At 32.1% G+C, this 20,272-nt stretch overlaps 1 protein-coding gene across 1 annotated transcript; it reads right to left on the reverse strand.

Moving 5' to 3' along the window:
- Nucleotides 1-1,092: 1,092 nt before the first annotated feature.
- On the reverse strand, nucleotides 1,093-5,706 carry LOC139851688 (uncharacterized). Its single transcript, XM_071840820.1, has 2 exons — nucleotides 5,602-5,706; nucleotides 1,093-4,026 (listed from the first exon to the last, which is right to left on the reverse strand). Exon 2 carries the CDS (start codon nucleotides 3,896-3,898, stop codon nucleotides 1,460-1,462), a length of 2,439 nt encoding a protein of 812 aa, XP_071696921.1. The 5' UTR covers nucleotides 3,899-4,026; nucleotides 5,602-5,706; the 3' UTR covers nucleotides 1,093-1,459.
- Nucleotides 5,707-20,272: the final 14,566 nt, after the last annotated feature.

The following is a 20,272-nucleotide window of genomic DNA, read 5'->3' on the forward strand; positions in this document are numbered from 1 at the left end:
TAATCTACACTTTAATGAGTAGGGTCTGTTGGCATGGCATCGGGCTGAGTTTGGCCGGAATTGGACCGAGTTTAGGTAATTCATGACTCGAACCTGATTAAAAAATCCGCTCAAAATCCGGATCCACCGGATCCCCATTAAGTTACTAAGTAACGGGTAAACAAGTTTCTCCACCGAATGTCACTTTTATAAATTTATAAAAAATAATAAGATAAAGTTCTATTATACATTTAATTATGTCCGTGTATAAGATAAAATGGTAAAGAAAGTCAGGGGTAAAATTAAAAAGTTAACTATGACAATGCGGACGGGACAGTAATATGTGGGTTAGGCAACCTAAAGCCCAATTTAGAGTATAAGACTAGTGGGTCTAATGGGCTGATCAAACCAGGATCTTTTATTTATATTTATAATATAATAATAACTTGTAATAAATTCCAACTTTTTATGTTCCGTGACATTAATAAGAGACCATTTTTTTTTATATAAGAAAAAAAAAAAAAAAAAAAAAAAAAAAAAAAAAAAAAAAGAAAGAAGAGAGAGCGAAGTTTAGGAACTTAATTGAAAAGCTCCATCCTATATGTTTTTGTTTGACACAATAAACAGAAGTTGAGAACTTAATGTCTTAATCAATCACAAACAAATTCTGAAAAATTAATCACTAGAACAAAAGAAAAAAAAAAAAAAAAACAAAAAAAAACGTTTTATTGGGTGAATCACAGGTGTTGAGTTACTCGAGTATAATGGTACTGCGTAAATGTTGCAGGCAATGAGGCAAACACATGTATTGTACGCAGTTACTAGTGCATAAGCATTTAAATCTCTAAACTAAAACTGATGCAATACATGTTTTTATACAAACATCATGAAACATATGCCCATTTGCCAAATCCTTCACAAGTTTCTTTCAACTTCAAACACCATATAAGAGTAGGGAGTAACATTAAACACGCAAACTGATATAAATAGATACCTGTAAACACATTTCTTGATGAATAGGTTTGAAAGGTTGTTACTTTAATCCCATGTTTAGATAAAAATTGGTCAGTCACATAAACATAAACTGATATAAATACCTGTAAACAGAGAAGCTCACTAAATTTCTTTGATACTATATATTATGTAGAACAAATTACAACTCTATGTGAACAAAGTTATGAAAATAAAAATAAAAATTAAGAAATAAATCACTGTAAGCCCTACACTTTCTTTTGCCAATTAATCTCATGAATAAGATTACACCTTGTTCCTCATCCCCTGCTTTCCGACACCCCCGAGAGAACCAACAAATTGCTAAAAGGTCCTTTTTATTCGATCGAATTGCACTAACACCCCTCCCTCGGCTCCAACTAAAAGTTAACAGCTTGCCTACTCTATAACTATGGCTATTAAAACTGATAATAAAAAGGGAGCCAGATCAAGATGAATAATAACAATAATAACATCAAACCTTCTTCTTTTATTGCCATGGCGGTTGTTGATGCTTGTAGTTAATCGGAAAAAACTCCCAACCGCTATCTGGTTCTTCACGTTTCCCACCGATAACAGAACTCGAAGACGCTTGATTATGATTAAAAAACTGTCTCAACCCCCCGTTATTCTCCCGATTTCCCATTTCGGTTAAGAAGCCCGAGTTTAGATCGAAGTTACTACGTGATGTGCCTGCACCGTTTGACCCGGATGGTCCACCCATGTTGAAGAAAAACGGTTGTGTTTGTTGAGAAAACGAAGCAGGTGGTGGTATTGACGGTAGCATGTGGGCCCCTCTTGAATCAACCATGTATGGGATAGGTGCACCGGGGGGTGGGTACATGGGTCCCATCGCGTAACCATTGTGCCCGTAACCGTAACCGGGTAGATTAGGGTAAGGCATGGAAGATCCGAGCGATAAACTGGACCCGGGTCCGGGTCGACCCAAACTGAAATCAACAGAAGGTTCTAGAATCCTTCCATTAGGTCGAGCAGGAGGAGGAATATAATCTTTGCGAACTTGGGTACCGAATATGGATATAACGGGTTCATCTCGTTTATTGTTGAATAACTTACCGAGAAACGGATTATCCAAGGAAGCGTTATTCGGACCCGTGAAGTGGTCGTTTAAGTTTAAATCAATATTCCTAAAAGAAGATGATGAGGATGATACAGACGGACTCAGGGGCCCGTTTTGTCTTAACGTCGTTACACGGTTGTCTCGTTTCCAATCTAACGATATAGGACCAACGTCGCCATCACCCAAACTGTTAAGATCCAACTGCAGCCTTGAATTTTCTTTAATTTTGTCTCGGGATAAGAAATCTTCCATTTTATTATTATTATTATTATCCTCGCAGGCGTCAGCCACATTCAGATCGAAATCCAATAGATTCGAGTTGTTGTGACTGGACGAGGACGAAAACGTCTTTTCACTATCCGGGACCCGTCTAAAAGCACTAGTGGCAGCTGAACCTTTCCAACCGAGCGTACCTTCAAATTGCAAAGGAGCAACAGGTAGTCCGTCGGCTGCAGCCGCTCGAGAAGCCGAAACAACCGAGATTTGGGTCATAACCGGGTCAACCGCACTCTCGGTTTCTTCGGATGAAAATTCTTGATTCAGATCAAACCCAGAAAAGCCTTTTTCAGCATTAAGACCCGATTCTTGTCCCATCTCAGTAGCTGGGATATCAGGTTCAGCTGGACTAGAAGAACCGGGTCCGGGCCCGGGTCCGGGTCCAGATGAAACCTCGTTACCCAAACCACCAGTAGAAGTACTGCAACTTTGTTCCTGGGAACTAACTTCACATTCGACTTCGATAGCAACTTGTCGAGCGAGCTCAAGTGGGTCCACCATTCCACAATCGAGTTCCATATCAGACGGTCGATTGCTAATCAAATCGTTATCTCTAACTTTTACCGACGGTGTAGACGAACGATACCCCGAATCCTCATCACTCTCCATTTCAACATCTTTCTTTTCATCTTCATCGTTTTCTGTATCTGATGCCGTTTTAGGGTTCTCGGTTCCCGACATTTCCGGCAAACCACCAGCGGTGGAATCACCGATTCCGCTAGCGATATCGACTTCAATTGTATGTGATTCGTCACCTTCAACCATTTCTTCATCTTTATCATTTGTGTCTTCCATAATTTCAGTCTTTGTTGCAGGTTCTAAAGCATGGTCAACATCGGTAGACAAAGTCAACGTTTTGTGTTCTAAAGAGTTAACCTTCTGTTCCTCCTTTGCATCTTCCAAAGCGCTAGAAACTTCCGTTAAAGGAGTATTCTCTGATTTAGGTTCGTCCTTTTCAGCCTTAATTATATCCGTTGCAGATTCCAAAACTATTTCCTGCGTTGGCATTATTACTATTTCTTCTTTATTTATTTCTTTCTGAACGTCATCATCAGAGCATGCTGACATCATCTTTTGATCAGTTACTTGTTCCACATTTTCTTTGTTTTCGTTGTTGTTTTCGCTTGGTGTCTGTTTATTACAAATAGCTTTAGCTTTCGCCTGGACCAAAGAGCTACGATGACTACAAAGATTGCTCACCGTTTTCCCGATTCCAGAATCAGGAGACCAATGTGGGTCCACATGCAGCTTCTCGATCACGCATAACAATGCAACGATTAACTGTTCCAGATCATCATTTTCACTATCATTCTCAAATTTTTGAGCATCATTGAGCCATTTATTAATGAACGTGAGACCATCTAATTGGATGAAAAGATCAAGGCATTCTTTATTCTCGGTGGCTGCAATAGCGGTTGCAACAGCAGACCATTGTCGGGTTGATTCATTATTATTATTATTATTCAGAGTCTCTTTTTCGTTCTGCATAATGTTGAAGAGTTCGGTGACTCTTGATGGACTCGTAAGCCCATCTTTTAACTCGGTTAGGGTAAAGAAGTCCTTGAATGTCATATTGTTTAACCTAACAGGTTAGTATCTCCAAGATTGAGCCATACGAACAGCATGCTACTAGTACACTAAATTCCATCACGGAAGGATCATAAGCATACCGGTCCGATAAACTACTTCACCAAAGTACACTGCATATAAAAAATTTAAACGCATATCAGAGGTAGACAAACGTGCAGACACAGATATATAAATGTGTACAAATACGAAATGGACATCACAGTAGTACTCTAGGTTATGATGTAAACTAGTGATATACCAAGATGCTTTAGAGACTTGTTTATATCTTAAAAACTATGTACACAAGAGTAACAACATTCATCATTAACCAAAATAAACTAATAAATCATTGAAGATTTACAAATAAGAATGCAAATTGCCAAATCATCAACAAAACCATGAAATTTTGTTGTTTATATATAAAAATAAGGTGGTTCCATATATAAACAAACAAAGGGTTCAAAGGATTGGTAAAAAAAAGGAAATCAGTCGAACGCGTTGAACAAACCTCCTACAATTGTTTTATTAAGGACCACCTATAATCACATTATTTAGCTACAAATAAACTAGATAAAATAATGTCCTTACAGATCAAGCCAAACTATTACGACCAGCAATAAAAACTTGTTTCTGTTTATGACCAGACATAATATACTTAAAAAAGGTAACTACTGTCTTGTAGCATTGTACACTCAAACAGTAGCATGAAAAAACATATCCTACAAGCAATCGAATTTGATGTGTTCTATCAGATGAAAAATTGACAACCACATATTTTTTTTTTGAAAGGCAAACACACACACCATTAACACGAATATTTACAACCACGAATATGTCCCAAGTGGGACTTGAACCCTCAACCTCTTGGTTGGAGGGCCACCACGATACCGCTGGGCCAAATGCCCTTTGGTGACAACCACATATTAACATTCCACAATTTCAAGGTGACAATCTATTGGAAATAAGAACAAGAACCACACAACCTTTATAAACAATTATTTAATTAATGTGTCACTTAAAATCCTTTACGCAGTTTAACTAAATCAACATGCATTACTTTCCTTTTTTACTCCCAACATTTTAAAACCTAGTTTGCAGTAATCATTTTTAGGAATAAACCTATTAGGAGCAACTATAACTATAACTATACATGATAATCTAAAGCATTTATGCAGAATTTAAAACTAAAAATATAAGACAAATGATTCCGAGTTCAGAGAGTTACAAAAACTATGTACAGAGTCCCACAGTAATAACCAACAGTAGAGGGGTTACTTACTAAACACCGTTTTAATCAAGTGTTTTATTTTATCTTATAATTATAATTATAATATAATTTAATCAAATTACCAATTTTCACAATTCACTGTTACAATAGCAGAAACTGTGAGCAAATAATCATCATGATCACGCAACAGATTATACCAAACTTCACGGTTGCTTCATGGCACATGAATATAGACATGCATAGAAAAGTGCTACAATTCACATCATATTACATTCGGCTTACAAATCCATAAAAGATTACAAATTTTTTTATAATAAAAGTATATTGCCAACACCTTCGTATTCCTAACGAGTATGCCTTTCTCTCGTCTGACCCAAAGGTACCAAATACGGACAGCGATTGAAAGGTTACCGGAAAATAGCTAGGCATAAATCTATAACAAAAAGACATAAACTTGTGTACAAAACGAAAACTTTACCATATAAATAAAGTTCCCTGTTGATCAAACTTGGCTTGTAATACAGCTACAGCCTCCAGTTAACAAGTCAAACAATCCTGTAATCACATTACAATAAATTAAAATTAAAATATATTAAATTAGAAAGTTCATATACAAAACCCTAAATCAAAGTCAAGGTAATAAAACTGTGAACAACTTAAAAATATACCCATTATCACATGAAACCAAAAAACCAATCAATTCAAAGTTTTAACCAATCCAATTAGTTAACCCACTCCAACAACTTAAACTTTAAAACGTAATTTCATCAACTGTATATGAAACCCTAACTTTTAAAAATTCAATTACCGTAATTGACAAACTTAATCATCTATATATCTATATAATCCATACAATACAAAATACTATACAGATGTTACCAATTACGTTTCAGTAACGCAATTAAAAATAACCATAAAAATAAATATATCTAACGCAAATGAATTCGTATACATCTTTTAATAAAGAAAACATCCTAAAAATACACACTTTTTAAATTGTTCATTCATATAACACGAGAATTATAAATAACAACAAATACAACTACTTTTATCAAATTGAAAATGAATTGTATCAAGAAACACACATAAATAAAGCTTTGAAACATTCAATTTCAGCGTGTTTTTCTCTCTCTCTAAAAGAAAACAACAATCAGTAGATTTATTGTACCTGATATTTATTTATTTAAATTAAATAAAAAGCAGTAGGAGGAGCTGTTGGTGAACTAATTTAGGGGTGTTTATTGAGTATGAACAAAAGAGAGAGATCGATCGATCGAACGTTCCTTTCTTGCTTTGCTTCTTCAGGGGCACCTGTTTTTTTCCGTTTTCTTAAGAATTTATATTTACGATACGGACCCTAACGTTTTAGTTTATGTACTTTTTATCCTTGAATTTCATCGTTTATTAGAATCAGACACAAGTACAAAGGCATACTTGAGTATTTAATAAATGTAAATCTTTTTCTATGTTATAAGAGTAATAATTGGATGATAATTTTATTATTATTATAGATATTGCATAATATATTTTTTTGAGTATAAATAGGTGTGTTGAGTTAGAGTTTATGGGATGTATTTTTTGGTTAACAAAAACACTCTCTCTCTCTAGATTCCAAATGCCACCAAACTCTCATTGTACATTTTTTTCTATAAATAAAAAACCAATTACTCATACCTTTTGTTCAACCTTTGTTTTCTCCGTTTTACAGTATCTCTATCTCTATATACCTTCTACAGTCAAGAACCACTAAAGGTAGTTATAAGCCTACTGAATTATAACACGTTATCAGCACGATTATCTCAACATTTATACTAAATATGGTTGGCTCTGCCACCTAACTAATATATGGTCGGTTATACCACCTAAATGATATATGGTCGACACTGTCGCCTAATTTACATTTATGTTATCTAACATTTATTTATGTATACTAACATTTACATTTATGTTATTTAACATTTATTTATGTATACTAACATTTACAGTTATGTTCACTAACATTTATATTTATGTTATTTAAGTTATATATGGTCGGTTATACCACCTGAATTATATTTTCTGTAATCTAACTCTTATTAACTTCACTAACATTTATATTTATGTTATTTAAGTTATATATGGTCGGTTATACCACCTGAATTATATTTTCTGTAATCTAACTCTTATTAACTTCACTAACATTTATATTTATGTTAATAAGACCTCATGATTGTACGCAACACGTCATTTGACAACACGGTACTTTATGTACGCAACACGTCATTTGACAACACGGTACCATGGGTCGAGATTAATTCCGATCAATACGAATACGATGGGGTCTTTATATGTTATCTAACATTTATGATTACTTATGCAATAAATCATTATTTATTTCATGCATACTAATGTTTATTCTTAAAAGTAAATCTTAAAAGTTAAAATAAGAAAAAATAGTTTGTATTTTTATTAAAAGTAAATCTTAAAAGTTAAAATAAGAAAAAGTAGTTTGTATTTTTATTAAAAGTAAATCTTAAAAGTTAAAATAAGAAAAAGTAATTTGTATTTTTATTAAAAGTAAATCTTAAAAGTTAAAATAAGAAAAAGTAGTTTGTATTTTTATTAAAAGTATAAATCTTAAAAGTTAAAATAAGAAAAAGTAGTTTGTATTTTTATTAAAAGTAAATCTTAAAAGATAAAATAAGAAAAAGTAGTTTGTATTTTTATTAAAAGTAAATCTTAAAAGTTAAAATAAGAAGAAAAAAAATCTTGTCCTTTATATTACTCATACGCGTTTTGATATAGTGACTTTATTTCTTTAACGTCAACTAATGACGTTACAACGGTCATATATACATAACGGTTGTTAACGTCAACTGACGACGTTACAACAACTATATTTTTCAAATATAAAATAAACATCTCCGTTTTCACATTTTCACAAATCAATCTTTATTTTTCAGATTACTACTCTCAAAAGGTTTTTGTAAAAATGATTCACACAAGGATGATTTTTCCTATTGTATTTGTCATATTAACTATCATCATTGTTGCTAATATACCACCGGGTGAACCTATATTCTATCCTGCCCTTGTGGTTTTATTATTTGTAATCATACCATTATTCTGTTATTTGCTACTTATGAATTTAAAATGATTCTAATTTCATTTTATTATTTGTCTATGAATAGAAGTTGATTATGATTATAATTTATGTTATTCATCTTTTTGATAATAGAAAATGTCGAATTTGAAAAGGCTTAAATTTGCTCATTTAGAACAAGTGAGAACAACTACTTAACATGGGTTATGAATGTAGAAAAACATCTCGAATCAAACGGTATTTTAGAAACCCTGAATGAAAATAACAATTATTCCGAACCAGAGAAAGCAATAGTAAGTATTTTTCTTAGCAAACATATTGACGAGTCCTTAGAATCTACATATTATATGATCGAAAATCCAAGTGTATTATGGAAAATACTCAAAGATAGATACGTTAATAATTATCAAAAAATAATAATAATAATAATAATAATAACGGTGATCCATGAAAGAATAAAATTAAAGATATTAGTAGACGCTCTTATAAGAATTCCGGAGATTCTTATTAATGAGCTGGTAACGTGGATCATCAGTCTAGTATTTCTTGAATACATGAACATCTTGTTTAGCTCTACAAATAAGTCCCAAAAGAAAAGAAAACGAGAGTGAATCTGTTGACAAATCTTGATTAAATTAACCCTGAGCTACCTTGAGACTTGAATGGTTTGAATTTTCTAAGATGCCTAGTTTTTTTTTATGTATCACTCATAAATAAATGGTTTTAGACCATAACGCATATGTTTTATTAAGTGTTATCTTTTATGTACTTCAGATTATAACTTGTTTGCAGGTAATATAATTTGATTATCTTGCTGAAATATAACTCATTATTTGCTTATCTTATTTGAAGTTTTAGTATGAATCCTGCAGAAATACAACATCAATTAAATGGTAAAGACCTATGTATTGCAGATAGTAGTAACATACACACTATGATCAAATCTAAGAAATATTTCATTGATTTAAATCAAATGAAGGAATTATAAATACTATACCAGCTCTTGCAAACTTGATATAAGAAACGAAAAAGGCAAAATTTCATATTACCAAATGGTACGAATTTTTTGGTAAACAATGTCTTGTTTTCTCCCAAATCAAAGAGAAATTTGTTAAGTTTCTCTGATATATATCATAGTGGATATGATTATCAGTCAATGATAATCGAAAATGAGAAATATCTATGTAGCACCGAAAAGCGCATAGGATTAAAAGCGCATATGATAAAAAGCGCATATGATGAAAAGCGCAGCGCATATGATTAAAAGCGCATATGATAAAAAGCGCATATGATGAAAAGCGCATCGCATATAATTAAAAGCGCATATAATGAAAAGTGTATATGACGAAAAGCGCAGCACATATGATTAAAAGCGCATATGGTGAAAATGATATATGATGAAAAGCACATATGGTGATTAATGAAAATCACATATGGTGATTAATGAAAAGCACATATAGTGATTAATGAAAAGCACATATAGTGATTAACGAAAAACACATATGGTGATTAATGAAAATCACATATGGTGATTAATGAAAAGCACATTGAGAAAAAATCACCAATATTTCTTGAAAGAATTCAAGGGAATATATATGGACCAATTCATCCATCATGTGGACCATTTTGATATTTCATGATTCTAATAGACGCATCTAGCGGATGGTCTCATGTTTGTGTGTTATCAAGCCGTAATATGGCATTTGCAAAGTTTCTTGCACAAATTATTAAATTGAGAACACATTATTCTGATTACATCATTAAAAGGATGAGACTTGATAATGCTAGTGAGTTAACATCTCAAGTATTGAATGATTATTATATGTCTACAGGGATTGTTGTTGAACATCCAGTTACTCATGTGCATACACAAAATTGGTTTAGCTAAATCAATAGATAAACGCTTGCAGCTAATAACTAGACAATTGGAAATGAGTACAAAACTCTCAATATTTATATGGGGACATGTAAAATTACATGATGCGACATTAATTCGCATTAAACCAAGTGCAAGTCATAAATATTCTCCATTACCAACTTAATTTTGGTCGAGAGCCAAATATTTTCCATCTTAGAACATTTGGCTGTGCAGTGTATTTTTAATTGCACCACCACAATAAATGATTCCTCAAAGAAGGATGGAAATATATGTTGGATATGAAACATCTTCAATCATAAGATATATTGAACTCATGACGGGTGATGTTTTACAGCACATTTTGCCGATTGTCACTTTAATGAAACATTGTTCCCTATATTAGGGGGAGAAATGAAAAATAAATAAAAAGATGCTTCATTATGTGAACATCAATTAAGGTATATAGAACTCGCACAAAAGAATGCGAAACGAAAGTTCAAAAATAATGCATATGCAAGAACTTGCAAATTAATTACTTTATGCATTTAAAGATACAAAAAGAGTGACTAAATCATATATACCAGAAGTAAATGCTTAAGTTAGAATTGAAATTCCAAAAGCTGGCAATAATGTCACTCATGAGTCTTCGCCACGTCTGAAACGTGGAAGACAAATTGGTTCCAAAGATAAAAATCCTAGAAAAGAAAAATCAGCTGATAATGAGGTAAAAAAAAAGTGTTCAAGAAGAACCACAAATCAATATTCCTTCTGCAGAGGATATTGATAAATGTAAATACATAAATTGCAATAAATTATGCAATATTATGGAACCGAAATGAAATGAAAAATCTTGATGAGATATTTTCATATAATGTTACAATGACATCATGAATAAAGATGATGATCTGGAACCAAAATCTGTCATTGAATATCAAAATAGACATGATTGAGCTCAACAGAAAGGAGCAATACGAGCTGAAATAGAATCACTCAATAAAAGAAAAGTTTTCGGATCAATCGTTATCACTTTTGAAGATGTGAAACGTATGGGATATAAATGAATTTTTATCCGAAAAAGAAATGTGCAAATGAAGATACAAGGCAAAACTAGACTTGTAACTCAAGGTTTCCCACAAAGACCAGAAATGAATTATGAGGAAAACTTATCCTTATGTAATGGATACAATTACTTATTAGATACTTAATCAACCTGGTAGTTACTTAAATGCATTTCATGGATGTTGTTACTACTTATCTATATGGATCACTTGATAGTGATATATATGAATATACCTGAAGGGTTTAAGGTATCAGAAACATCTAACGCAAAACCTAAAGAAATGTATTCCATTGAATCACAAAGATTTTTATATGGGTTGATACAATAGTATAACGGATTAAGTGATTACTTGATAAGAAAAGTGTATACATATAAACTTATTTGCACATGTGTTTTAATTATGAAAACAATGACCAGATATATATCGTAGTTATTTATGTCAATGATCTTAATATCATAGGTACAAATAAAGAGATCCATGAAGCCATTCAACTTCTAAAGAAAGAATTTGAAATGAAAGATCTCGGAAAAACCAAGTATTGCCTTGGTTTACAAATTGAACATATGCCTAATGGTTTACTTGTACATCAAACAACATATACTGAAAAGATTTTAAAACGTTTTAATATGGACAAGGCAAAACCATTAAGTACTCCTATGGTTGTTAGATCACTTAATGTTGACACTGATCCATTTCGTCCCGGTGAAGATCATGAAGATATCCTGGGACCAGAAGTACCATATCTTAGTGCAATTGGAACTCTTATGTATCTTACAAATTGTACAAGACCTGACATTTCTTTTGCAGTTAATTTGTTGGCAAGGTTCAGCTCAGCTCCTACCAAAAGACACTGGAATGGGATCAAACACATATTTCGATACCTTCGAGGAACTACTGATTTAGGATTATTTTATTCTAACGAATCAAAACAAGATTTGGTTGGTTATGCTGATGCAGGTTATTTATCTGATCCACATAAAGCTAAATCTCAAAATGGATATGTATTCCTAAATGGAGGTACCGCAATATCATGGCGTTCTAAAAAACAAACACTTGTTGCAACATCATCAAATCATGCCGAAGTAATTGCATTACATGAAGCCAGTCGGGAATGTTTTTGGTTGAGATCAATGACACAACTCATTACTGATTCTTGTGGACTAGAACGCAATAAAAGTTCAACAACTATCTATGAAGATAATGTAGCTTGCATAACACAGATGAAAGAAGGGTATATCAAAAGTGACCGAACAAAACACATACCCCCTAGATTCTTCTCATACACTCAAAATCTCATTAAGGACAACCAGATTGAAATGAGATATGTTCAGTCCAGCAAAAACTCTGCTGATCTTTTCACCAAAGCACTTCCAACTGCTATTTTCAGAACACACGTTCATAATATTGGCATGAGGCATGTTCAGAAGATGTAACAACTCAGGCGTTGCCTACTTGAGGGGGAGTCAACTCTATGATGCACTCTTTTTCCCTTAGCTAAAGTTTTATCCCAAAGGGTTTTCTTTAGCAAGGTTTTTAACGAGGCAGTACTAGTTATTCACTAATAAAATTATCATCCAAGGGGGAGTGTTATAAAAGTAATAATTGGATGATAATTTTATTATTATTATAGATATTGCATAGTATATTTTTTTGAGTATAAATAGGTGTGTTGAGTTAGAGTTTATGGGATGTATTTTTTGGTTAACAAAAACACTCTCTCTCTCTAGATTCCAAATGCCACCAAACTCTCATTGTACATTTTTTTCTATAAATAAAAAACCAATTACTCATACCTTTTGTTCAACCTTTGTTTTCTCCGTTTTACAGTATCTCTATCTCTATATACCTTCTACAGTCAAGAACCACTAAAGGTAGTTATAAGCCTACTGAATTATAACATTCTAATCATTATCCGTAATATATTATTTGATGAATGAATAGCTTTTTGGATCGGGAGATGATATATCCACCACCACTTTTACTCCTTCCACTTAAAAGTTCAAAAATACCCTTAAATGATACCTTATACAAATTTTCTGTTAAATATTATTGAGGGATATTTTGAGGAAAAAGACTTAAATAATGGTGGAAGAAGTAAAAGTAGATGTGGATATATCATCTCCCTTTTGGATCTTAGAGTTTAAATTAGAATTTTGAAAAGACAACGTTTGATTGAAATAGTTTGCAAAACTAAAGTTAGATCTTACATCGAAAATATAAAATCTTCATCTTTCAACTATTGATTTCTATTTCAAATTACATCTATCAAAAACAACCTTATTCTTCTAAATTTTTTAGTATGTGAATGTTTTTGAACTATCACATATAATTGTAATGAATTGTACATAAATAGTTAAAGTGTTTTCGCCGTTTGATATTATGAAACTACACTTGAATGGCTTTCTCTAGCTTCTTGCTAGAGTGTCGTACTTAATAAGATTTTGCTGTTCTAAAAAAATGAATTAGAAAATCTGCTCTCGAATTTTTCTCGTAGCGTGCTTGATCTATGTATTTGAGTTCAACTGGTTTTCGAAAGTAAATTAAAAAGAAGAGATGTAAATATGATAGTTTTATTTTATATTTATGTTTAATTTATATTTATTTATATTGATCACAATAGATACAAAGCATCATCTCAGTCAACAAAACAAATCAAAAACATTTTTTTATACATCGCTAATATGAAATGACAACGGTTAACATTTATATAAAATAACTAAGCAAAATACAATAAAAATGATAACTATGGCTTAAATATATTTATCCATATATATTACATACTGCAATTGATTAAAATTCTCAATTAATCATAATTAAATTTGAAGCATTTAAGTTTGTAACAAACAACATTTAGGGGCATCTAGTTGAACAAGTAATAAGTATTTGATGAAATGGTGCCAAAAGTTATGAAGGATCGCATTCATAGGTGTATTTGTACAAATAGTAAAAATAGTGTCGAGAATTGAGATTTAGTTTCTAACTTTTAAATGTAGTATTTATGGGCATTACCTAATTGGTTATCAATATTGTGTCAACTTTTGAACCACTCAAGTTTTTCATACTTTATTTTGTAAACTTATGACGCATCTATTGTAATACTCCGTATTAAACTTTGAATTACTTTTAATGAGCTATTTTTAGTGTACAACCCTTAATAGGTTTGGCAAACTCTTTTCTATATAAAGAAGACAAGTTAGACACACACAACACACAAGACAAGTGATAGAGAATCTCTTATCCTCTCATCTCTGACCGGACCATTTTTTTACCATCCTCAGACAGTTTCAATAGGTTACCCCGGTTGTTCGAATTGTAAACAGACGATTGCCCCCACAAATTGAACTCAAGTTAAAATTGGCATGATCATACACTCTTGTAAAGTTTATAACTAACTCCATCTGAACAAAATTGAGGTTCGACCCTCATAGACCCCTTGAAGTCTTTTTATTTTTCTAATTTTTATTTGATTATATGGTAGTTTTTTTGAACGTACAAAAAGTAGTAACGTATGTAGTACTGGTAGTTATATTAGAGCATACTTGACTAATTGACTTATTAAAAGGTCCTTGAAAACTTCATGAAATGATCTTCTGGGCCAAGATTATATCGTTTGCAAAGCTTAAAAATGTTAATACGCTATAAAAGGCCTAAAATTAACATATCATCATCAACATTAACTTAACATCATTTAATCAATTAACATATCATCATCAATTTGGTACGTTAAGAAACAATCTAGTCCCTAAAAAGATTGAAATTTTCATTACGTTAAGAAACAATCTAGTCCCTAAAAAGATTGAAATTTTCATATGGCGGATAATGTTAAAAAGAATAGCGGTTAAAGTGGAACTGGACAAGAGAGGCCGTAGACCTACATAGTGTAAGGTGTCCCATATGCGACGATGATTTAGAGTCGGTGGAACACATTGCGCTTTCGTGTAAACGGGTCGAAGATATTTGGGTTAGGATTTTCAAATGGTGGGGTTTAAACGGGTTCATGTGCTCAAACTTATCGGATTTGGTCAACAAAAATGGTCCGACATCGATGACAAGTACGGGTGAATTATTTTGGCAAGCCCTTAAATGGATAAGTGTGTATCTAATTTGGAAGAATCGCAACTCATTAGTATTCCAAGGTAAAAATTGGAATCCACCGATGATTCTAAATGAGATACAAAGTAAGTCGTTCGAATGGATTTCTTGGAGGTCGAAAGGGAAAAAAATAGAGTGGCTTTCGTGGCTTTCGTGGCTTTCGTGGCTTTCGAATCCTAGTATTTATTTCAATATTTTGTAGGATTGTAATCTTTAGTCGTGATTAAGTCGTGTTTTGTAATCTGTAGCATTGTAATCCTAGTATTTATTTCAATATTTGCTTTTTCAAAAAAAAAACATCATTTAATCATTTATCATTAGCATAATAATAATGTTATTCTGAAGGTTAGTCATAGTTTCTTTAGTTCTTTGTATTTGAAACTTTCAAACATTTATAGAAGGAAGTGATTAGTGTAGTATCAAATTTTATTCTTACATTACCGGATATATTTTTTAATGTGACCGAAGTACAATACAAGACTTAATAACACATTTAATTGTGTAATAATAAAAAAATAGTGATATACGGACAGCTACTTCTTATCTAAATGTAAAACTATAATAATATTTATTTGACCATATTATTTTTTATTCTTAATATCATCTTCTTTACTCAAACACAACCATATCGCCCACTTTAGAAATTGACACGTTTATGAAATATTGTTGTTTAACTTAAAGATATCTTCTTTAAAATTCACATATGACACTTGTCAATTAATTTATATTGTATATTGTATATTGTATATTGATCATGCATATTTTAACCGTGGGGTTTAATATGCCTGCTCAATACGTAAAGAGGGGTTTAAGGATCTTAGAACGTGGCTCTCCGGTCCGGCTACCGTGAATAACCCTGGCCGACATGATGATGTCGGCGGGGTGGCCAAGTGATTAAGTCCACCTTCGATAGCGGTCGCTGATCGGAAGGCCCCAAATAAGGTCGTAGGTACTAGCTTACAAAAGACTAACCTGTTAACCTTGAAAAGACGCTGAATGATGCTGTTTTACGTAATGTGTATCGTATGCGATGGTTACGTAATGTGCTGTGTTTGGTGAATGATGATTAGGGTTTGTATTTATAGGCAAACCCTAATTCTAGAACCGTCCCAGATCATGATAATCTCATCCATAACTGACTCCCCCGAATCATGGATATAATTATGGAAAAGATATTTACTTGACAGCTAAGCAACCGCCGTACCGGGAACAAAGGCATTCGCACGCCGCATACCGCACACAAGAACACGCATACGCACAATAGTGATTGTCCGCATACATTCGCGGTGCGCCTGCGGGTTGCGGTATCATTATGTCCCCCCAGTTTGATGTTATATGACGCGAGGCGTATGATATCAAACTATTAAGCGAAAGAAAAAACAAGAAAACGGCTAGCATTTAATATTCCGCGTGCGCCTCGATGCCATTAAATGCCTGTCACAATCGCAGAAGCCCATTCGGCGGACATGACATAAAGTGGCAGTGTGTCAGGCGCGTGCCAACCACGCGCGCACATGTAATCATACCCAACTGGCATCCACGCGCACAAATAAAGTGCTGGCCGTCGATTGCATAACACGTGTACAGCCACGATCACACCACTCCATCCAATCTGCCCTATAAATACTCCATTTCGCAGATCATTTCCACTTCCCTGCTTCAAGCTTCCTCGTTACGCTGCCAATTTGAATTCCGATCAAAAATTGAACATTCCGGCCACCATTTAAAGGTTAGTATTCATCCGATTACTCCTAGAAAATGACTAAAGCTAACGAGACGTATGTAGATAGCGTAGAGTCTGTTATAGAGCAGAAGCACATAGATTACTTAGTGAAACAGTATCCTCCCTTAGCCAAGTACAATCCGGTACCCCCTTTGTCTAATCAGCGAGCCCACGAGCCACCGGAGAAAAAGGTGGCTATTTACGAACATGCTTTTAAGCATGGCAACTTTAGGGTTCCTCCCACTGATTTCTTCCTGGGCGTGCTAGATCATTTTAAGGTCGGATTAGGTCAGTTACACCCTTACGCTATAGGAAAAATAGTCTTGTTCGAGATGTGGTGCGTTGCACTCAAGAAAGTGCCCCTGGTGAAGGTGTTTTGCCATTTATACCGACTAGCTCACCACCACAAATCGTGGTTCACCTTCTTCGCTCGTCAAAACTTCACCAAGACCCCAAAATCGAATGCGGGGAATTGGAAAGAGACATTCTTTTTCGTCGACCAAACTGTGGTGAGTGCAAACTTCCCGCAAACGTTGATATGGTTCGAGAAGGTGGAGAAGGATGTAAACTGTGAGGACCCGTCCTTATCCCCCTGGACGAAATCATCAACATTTGGTTCCATTGCGTTGATCGACTCCAAGTGATGTCCTTAAAAATGAGCAAATGCACAGCGGAAGACTTAATTAGTACCTGAGAATAACATGCTTTAAAATGTCAACATAAAGTTGGTGAGATATATAGGTTTAATGCTAGCAGCGTTATAACAATAGACCACAAGATTTCATATATAAAAATATAATACACTCGCAAGTGTATAAAATCATTCTGCTTATGTTGAGGCCTCAGTAACCAACCTTAACAATAATATAATAAGTCATCTTCGCAAAGATGGATATGTACACTCGCAAGTGTATAAATAATCCTCGAAGTACTAAACATCCGCCCACTAGTTCTTATGTCTAGTGCAGCCTACTGGATGGGGGTGTTAAACCCGATAGATCTATCTTTAGGATTCGCGCTTACATGCTATTATAACATATAACTAAATTACCTAGCACATCAATCCGCAGAATATCATTTTTAATCACTTGTGTCCATAACGTAAATCATTTATAAAAACAGCGCATGTATTCTCAGCCCAAAATATTTAAAGTTTAAAAGGGATCTATATACTCACCATACTGTATTTTGTAGTAAAAATACATATAACACCATTGAACACGTATAAGGTTGACCTCGGATTCACGAACCTATATCATTTATATATCTATTAAAACATATACTCGTAATCGAATAAATTTATATATCTATTATATCATTTTTATATTAATAGAATATTTTGTCATGTTATGTGTTATGTATATTTAGATATATATTTCATTTGTTTATCAAAACAATACTTCTAGTTATACCATGTAAAAATAATAATGATAATAACAGTAATAATATACTTATGTTAGTAATAATAGTTCTATTATTTATGAAATGTTGATGATGCTAATATTTATGAAAGTACTAATAAATTGTATCATTTCTATAATATAATATTGTTCATAATCATAATAATAAGTGATAAATAATAATAATAATAATACTTATAATATAAATTGATATTTCTAATAATAAGTGATATTCTTAATACTAAATAATAATAATAATAATAATAATAATAATAATAATAATAATAATAATAATAATAATAATAATAATACTAATACTAATACTAATACTAATACTTAATGATCATAATAATATTAATAACATTCTTTTTATTATTAAGGATAATTTTAATATTAATAACAATAATAATAACAAAACTAATAATAATAGTAATAATAAGTGAAATAAAAGAAAGTTAGAAATACCTTTAAAAGAAACGGCCTAAAAAGAATGTCTCACCCCGGACTCGAACCTGAGACCTCTCGGTATCCAACACAACACCCTAACCATTCTGCTATGCCTGTTTTTCTGTTATTTATATCACTCCTAAATCATATAACCCGTATAACTTATCTGTTATCTCTTCACCTTCTTCCTCAAGAACGTTTTGTCCAGAATCAAATAACAATGTTTTTCAGTGAATTACAGATCTTAATTATAACTTGTATGTTAAACTTAATTGATACGTGTTAGTTGTTTTGAATTAATCATATCATAAAAGATAATAAATTAAAAAAAAACGCTGCCAAACACCGTATGAACTCAACATCAATCTTGAGTTTAAAAAACGTTTTAGTTTATGATTTCAAAACAAAGTAAGTTGTAAATGCCTCCTTGAAACTTTCTCCATCCTCAATTTGACCAGAATCATCATACATAATTCGAATTTTACAATAAACACAATCTTTGTCTTTTAAAAACCCGAACTTTAACTTGAAAATTCTCAATAAATAACGCGAATTGGAATTTAAAATTTCACATACAGTTTGAATGAACCATTCCTAACAATACTACGTTATTAGATTTTTAAATTTCATTCATAATCGATTTTTGAGTGAAAAGTTTCCTAAACAGGGCCGACGGGTTCTTCAGCTTATTTTTCTGGCTAAATTCGATTTAAAGGAAATCTGTGAAGGGTGTTTGTGGCTGGTAAAGGTAGCAGTAGGTTCAATGAATCCTTATTAACTGAAATCAGTCGCTTGTTATATAAATTGGAGAGTCGACAGTTTTATTATTTAGGATAGAAAATATATATAAAAAAAATAAAGGATAAATTGATGGTTAACTGTATTTGTTGTTTCCTGTGATATTATTCGATTTGCACTCCAATTAATAGACAGAAACAAAAAGTGATACAGTTAGAGGATATAAGCAATTGATTTGGATCCTAGAGAGTTTATAATCGTTTTTTTTTAATATATATATCTATATATAAATTTATATATTCACTGTATTATATAGTTGTACATATTTACTTATCTGCTATATATATTCGTATATATATATATATATATATATATATATATATATATATATATATATATATATATATATATATATATATATATATATATATATATATATATATATATATATATATTTATCTATATCTGTGTATCTATTTATATATAACAATATTTTATGTATATATTTGCATTTAATTTCATACGTATTTTAATATTACTACCAATAATAATTGTATGATAATAATACTAAAATTAATAGTACTGATAATAATATCAACAATAAAAGAAAATGATAATTTTAACAACTTAAACATTTTTGTATCTTATATTAATTTAAGCAATTAAATCATATATTTTATCAAATAATATTTCAATTTATTATTATATTTATACATATATATATATATATATATATATATATATATAT

This window comes from Rutidosis leptorrhynchoides, chromosome 6 (genome assembly GCF_046630445.1).
Source record: "Rutidosis leptorrhynchoides isolate AG116_Rl617_1_P2 chromosome 6, CSIRO_AGI_Rlap_v1, whole genome shotgun sequence".
Classification (NCBI taxonomy): Eukaryota; Viridiplantae; Streptophyta; class Magnoliopsida; order Asterales; family Asteraceae; genus Rutidosis; species Rutidosis leptorrhynchoides.